At 35.0% G+C, this 6,228-nt stretch overlaps 1 protein-coding gene across 1 annotated transcript; it reads right to left on the reverse strand.

Annotated features, from left to right (window-relative positions):
* Nucleotides 1-1,676: 1,676 nt before the first annotated feature.
* On the reverse strand, nt 1,677-3,446 carry LOC134745243 (uncharacterized). The gene has a single exon (XM_063679237.1). It carries the CDS (start codon nt 3,351-3,353, stop codon nt 1,692-1,694), a length of 1,662 nt encoding a protein of 553 aa, XP_063535307.1. The 5' UTR covers nt 3,354-3,446; the 3' UTR covers nt 1,677-1,691.
* Between the last annotated feature and the right edge of the window lie 2,782 nt (nt 3,447-6,228).

The following is a 6,228-nucleotide window of genomic DNA, read 5'->3' on the forward strand; positions in this document are numbered from 1 at the left end:
ACTAAAACTTACACTCACACAGCCAACAAAACTTATCTGGGTATCGTGGGATCATTTACGTAATTTACTTATGTATGTACCTACATCAACATTTTTATAGTTATAATTGCACCATCGAACGTACTCTTATTTTCCTCTTCGCTTCCCAATTTCAAAACTGTAAAAGAGAATGGGCACTTTGTATGGGGAGTCTCCCATTGATGTATATTGTTGAGACATAATAATTATGTATGTCGTTTTAAAACTCTAAATCGTAGTAGCATTATTTTAATGTCACCGGCCTTAGGGTTCCCCCACATGTGTTTACACGGAATCGGCAAAATCCGATAGAAAAAAGCTTTATGTCTGCGCAATAAGTGCGAAAAAGCCGTCGTTCGGCTCGCATCGGCCGGCGCCTGCCGGCGCGTCGACGGCTTTTTCGCTCTTATTGCTCGGACATAAAGCTTTTTCCTATCGGCTTTTGCCGAATGCGCATCGATATATCTGGGCCCTTAGACAACTTGCAGGGACCGAGCTAAAAAGAAATTGGGATAAGATCAATAACACTAGCTAGTACGTACCAAAATAGATTAAATTTGAAGACGAAATTAATTATTATCAAGTAAGAATTGTAATCATTGTAAGTACTTGCACTCCTCACAGATTCCACGATGAAGCCATTATCCTTCACCGCTTCACCCTGCCCCATTTGTCTCTCCGTGTAAATTTTCTCAGTTAATATTTCAGCAGAATCAAATTACGAAACTCGTAACACTACGCCCGAGAACATATTGGGAGACGAATGCGAGGGCCCGATATTACGCGAAATACGCAAGGAAACGTCTTATGGGCTGTTTGGTGAACATTCCCAAAGAGTTATTTCTTTCCTAATGCCTCGAGTCTGTCGTAGCTTTAGCAATAATTTTGCGGCAGTTTAAAAAGGGTGAGACGGGATTTTTATGATACTCTTAGGTACTTTATTTAACACAGTAGCGAACGCGCAATCTGTTGAGCCGACACAAATTCAACTAAATCGTTTTAATAAAACAATGGGCGACAGCGTTCCCCTCTTTTTCTATAATTTACACTTCTCTTAATATTTAGATTCATTTGAAGTAGTAACTTGGTCATTTAAGTTAAATAGGTATCCAAGTCGAGTTTCCAGATGAAGTTGTTACTTGGATTTAGGTCAATTTTTTGTAACTCCCGGAGAAGCGCCATAAGGCGTGGCGATAAATCTCCCGGCAGTTTCATAACTCTTATTTTTTTGCATGACGACACGAACTTATTTTTAAATTTTGCATTAAACTTCTGGACTTCAAATAGAACAAATTTATAACGCCTTTTTGTTTTAATCTGTAGGAAAAACCTGAGCGAGGTGTATCAAATTCGGAATGCAAAATTCAAAACAAAGCAATGCTAATAGCTCTTGAATCTATTAGTATAATTGGTATTAGTACCGATACTTACTTACTTACTTAACTCACTCACCGAGGGTTCCGTACAACATAAAGTCAAGGCTTTACATCTACCAGAGGAGTTAAAGCTGTTTGAATAATTATTAGGGTATAATGAAAGAAAAAAAAACATATAAACAAATTTCAAAAATTTTAATCATCCCATTCCTTAAATTCTCAATCGTATAACGAAAACGTGGGTCCATGTTGGTACATAGGATCTGTTTTGTTAGTTTTATTGAGAATTTGGTTTGGTTAGTTTGCAAATATTGTTCCATAAGTCGTCCAAATAACTTTTGTTTGGAAGCACCAACTATCACCAAGAGGCACCTTAATATCATCTAACTCATTTGTCTTCTCTTCGTCTAAAAAAGCTACAGGTATTCCTTCTGCTTCAAATGAAATGAAAATTTCCTCCTCGTTTTTAGGTTTAGATGCAATGATTACGGCGCTCCCATTTATAAGTGCCCTAATAATGTTATCAAAGCAAGGGGACGGCACTGCTATAGTTCCAAATGTGTTGTATAACACTACTTTATCAGGTACATTAAATCCCAATATCATCGTATCGTTGTTGATAGAGATAAAGTTGTTGATTTTCCAATTCGGTATTTCAGGTTCAATCTTATCTCCTAAACTGACATCTTTACTTTTGATTACTTTCAGCACAGCGTCACAACGCTCGGTGAAAGTTTTTTTCAACCATTGTCCTTGTTTTTTTAGCATTTTAACAATGGAGCTATTAACTTTAACTGTCACATTCACAGAATCTATTCTTTTATAAATTGCTTTACTGATTTCATCGCATCCAGTAAAGTTACAATAATCATTTACCCATATAATTGGAACGTCGACGTTTAGAGCAATTTCATTGGCTTCTAAAATGCTGCTAGCCCATATAGATAAGCATAGCTGTTTGTACTTAGGAACAAGTGACAGCAATTCTTTGACACTTCTAAAAGCTTCTACTAGCACAACTTGCTCTGATCCCTGCCGAATATAACATCCAGCATAATTTATTAAAAATAATTTATCACCATATCTAAATGATTTCGAGCATTTTTGTACTAATTCTTGCATATCTAGTCCGGGTTCCTCATGACGTAATTTGCATTTCCAATCTAAAGTAATCTTAAATTCTTCAAAAACATTTTCTTGAACGAGGAGACGTGTAAGCGGTAGCGGATGTAGCTCAGCATTTAGGAAATCATCAACAGCAGAATCCAAGTCAGATTGTTCGGTAATAATCCCAGTAATTTCGGGCATTAAACTATTGAATAGATTTGGATATACTTTGTCAGTGTCCATCAAATTGTTCAGTTGATCTATTAGTATTAATCGCATGTTCCATCCAACTTCACGACACAGTTCGGTAAAGAGATAACACACTACAGCGGTTTGTTGCGTCGACAAAATAATTGGGTCATCACAAGTTTTGAATATTTGAGCTACAAAACCAAGTATCAGTATCGGCGTGTTGTCAGCCATGGTAATAACTCCTTCTTCAATGTAAGCAGCTTTCAAATCTGCACTGGCATGAAGCAAGTTTTTCATAATCAAATTTATACTGTGTTGCGTGTTTTCAATTGGGATACGCCGGATCAACCATTCAAGTTGGCAGAACAAGTCGGATTTTTGTTTAATTACAGTAGCCAACTTTTTTAATTTTTCAGTGATATTTGTCCATGACTCTGTAGTTGATAATGTTGCAGTACCCGGTAGCAGGAATGAAGATGAATCTGCACATTCTATATTGTTCGAATAAGAATCAACCTTACTTATTATTTTTTCCGGCTCAAAGTATAAGCTACGGAATAAACCTTTTGTTTTTATGTATTCTACTCCTAACTTTGTGCTCGTTTGTATTTCATCAAATTTAAGATTTTCGAATATCGCAGTTAATTTTACTTTACCCATTTTAACTCACTTTGGCACAAACAATACTACAATTAAACAGAAACAACAAAACACTCTAACTTTGTGAAACAAACTGACAACGCTTGTGATAACATTGGGCTTCGATTCGTTATCAAAAAGTTTATCTCGTGACTGACATAATACTCATAAATGATAATAATATTTCACTCAATACTGTAAAGTTTCGTGTTACATTAAAATGAGCTCGGTTCATGTTGACATTGTTGAAGTTTAGATAATATTTATCGAATGTACTTTTTAATAATCTTTAAACCAAGCAAGCTAAAACAATTTATAAATAATCATGATCACTATGAAATTTTCAATTGTTGACGTAAAGTATATAAGGTAAGGTGGAGTAATACATCAGCGGGGTAAGACTATTACTTGACTTATATCTACCGGGATATGGACCGTGATTAGCGTTTGTATTGTTTTTCCCGTTATTTCGACGTATAAGTCTAGTAAAACTAACTGTGAATAATTCAAAACTGTAAGACTATCACTTGTATGGAATCCTCATACTGTTAGTCTTGCCCGAGCAAAATAAACTACGTGAGTCTTACCCCACTTTACCTTAGTTATAAATGTTTATTACATTATTTTATCATTACTTTCGTTTGAAAGTTAATCGTTGATTGTTTTTTTGGTTCCATTTTTATCGCTTGTCACTATGCCCGTCACTTTCGCACTTACATACTTGTCAGAACGTGACAAGTGATAAAAATGCAACCGTGTTACCGCCGCTGATTATATATATATATATATGTTTTTTGCGGCATAAACGGCCGTATTTTTTTACGTTTACTTAGAAGTTTAATTTTAATTTCAACTCGAAACCTCCAGTTCCCGAGATAAAGAGACAGACTGATGGACGGACGGACAATAAAGTGATCCTATAAGGGTTCCGTTTTGTCCTTTTGAAGTACGGAACCCTAAAAATAAAAATCAATACATGAAAAAAAAACCGGAAGAAATTGAATATTTATTTAAATTCGTATTGCAAAGCGTACCTACTAGGTAGCAGAAACGAGTACCTTCTAATGCGGTCTGGACATTTTCTGGACCTTTTTTAAGCCGCTTTCATTATCTTGAAAGCAATCTCTATTTTGTTCAATTCCAATCGATTCAAGTGTTAAGATTGGAAGTGGGTTTTGGACTATAAACCTTTCGTAATGGTCTTTTTTAAGCTTTAAATGCAATCGGAGATTTCTGTATTCAGATAGAATTAGATAATCAATTTTATTTCTTTTAATAGGTACTTACTTTGGAAGTACGGTACATATTTTAAAATATTATTTAGGTCAATCTGTTGAGTATCATGTGGTATCATTCTATCGTCATAAGAAGTCATTTATCTACATTTTTTTACTAGCTTTCTCAGTGGTTCCAACATTAAATTGTGTTTAAGAAAAATAAATCCTCCAAAGGTAAACAAACGGATTTCTGTATCTCGAATAGGTTCCACACATCACTTTTACTGCACTTCTATAAAATAAATAACCAACTTTATCTGGTGGCCGTACCCTGGAGTGCAGTTTGGAATCTTTGAAACCAACTTTGGCAGCAGTTAATGTTTTTTATATTGAGAAGTTTCCTTATCCATTGATTTATCATCTTCTCAACTACTAGTACAAAGTAGTAATCAAGGTGAAAAAGGAACATACACTAAATACTCAATGTTTAATATAAACCAATTATTCTAACACATTTGTGAACTAAGCCATAACCAACGATATCATTTTTTTTTTGGTATGGAAGTTGGTTTGATTGTTAAGAACGAACTTGAAGACCAGATACTCCTATCTAATAATATAAGAGGTCTTTTGTTATCAAAGATGAATAGAATGTCTGGGTAAGTCACGACGAACACTGTTATAGTCTAGACGGTGGGTAGGTGTCCTCGTTTTTTGCTAATATATAGGTAACTATAGTTAAGTACGTTACGAGCATATATGTAGGTACTCGTATTTCATAATGAAATAGGACAAACTAAGTGTACTTTAATAAGACGCTTTTTCCAATGATCAACTCAAATGAAGTACCTACCTAGGCCAAATGAAGTAGGTTCATTTATATTTCACCCCTTTAAGAGACTATTATTTTTATTAGATAGATGAGTACAAATACTTGCCGCGTTTTTAAATGGGTGTTTCTACTTTCCCGTGGAGCTTCCGACTGAGTGTGGTCGGGGATTCGGACCTAGACTCGTACCTAGATTGGTACCTACGAGTAGTATGCGTGGGTTTCTCGACATTTGTCTATGAAATGTTATTTGAAATATTTGCCATGAGCTCTCCGATGAAGGAAACTATTGTGAGAAAATCGGACTAATGTAAATATGTTCTAGTGTTTCTTTTAAGACGACAGGTCATTTTTCGTAAAAAAAACCGATGCTTACGCTATTTTTAGGATTAGGTAGCTATAACCGGACCCCAATCTCCTTTACGATCCAACTAGGAAAAAGAAAGATGTGTATATTCTTTCAAATCTCTAAGAATAGAATTACTAAATTATATATCTATTAGCTACTCGACAATCAACACCTAAATGCACAGCGTTAATACTGAACAGTTTTGAGCAAAGCGAACTAACTGGATTCGTACAATAATTAGATTGAAAGTTGTTAATTCGACCAGCGCGCTGCTGGACTATTCTGTCCCTTGTTGCCAAAATTTTGGACGTAATTGAAAGCTGAATGTTGTTGGCTACATCCAAACTTTTAGTGTGAACTCAAACTAGAAATTATTTAACCTCATCCGCTATTTTTAGGCGTACATGGAAAGATAATAAATTGTTGTACAAAAATCTATATTTTAAAAAACATCTACACCAAACGGTGATTTCTTTTTTAGCGATTATGGAGAATTATATC

Source organism: Cydia strobilella, chromosome 11, assembly GCF_947568885.1.
Source record: "Cydia strobilella chromosome 11, ilCydStro3.1, whole genome shotgun sequence".
Lineage (NCBI taxonomy): Eukaryota > Metazoa > Arthropoda > Insecta > Lepidoptera > Tortricidae > Cydia > Cydia strobilella.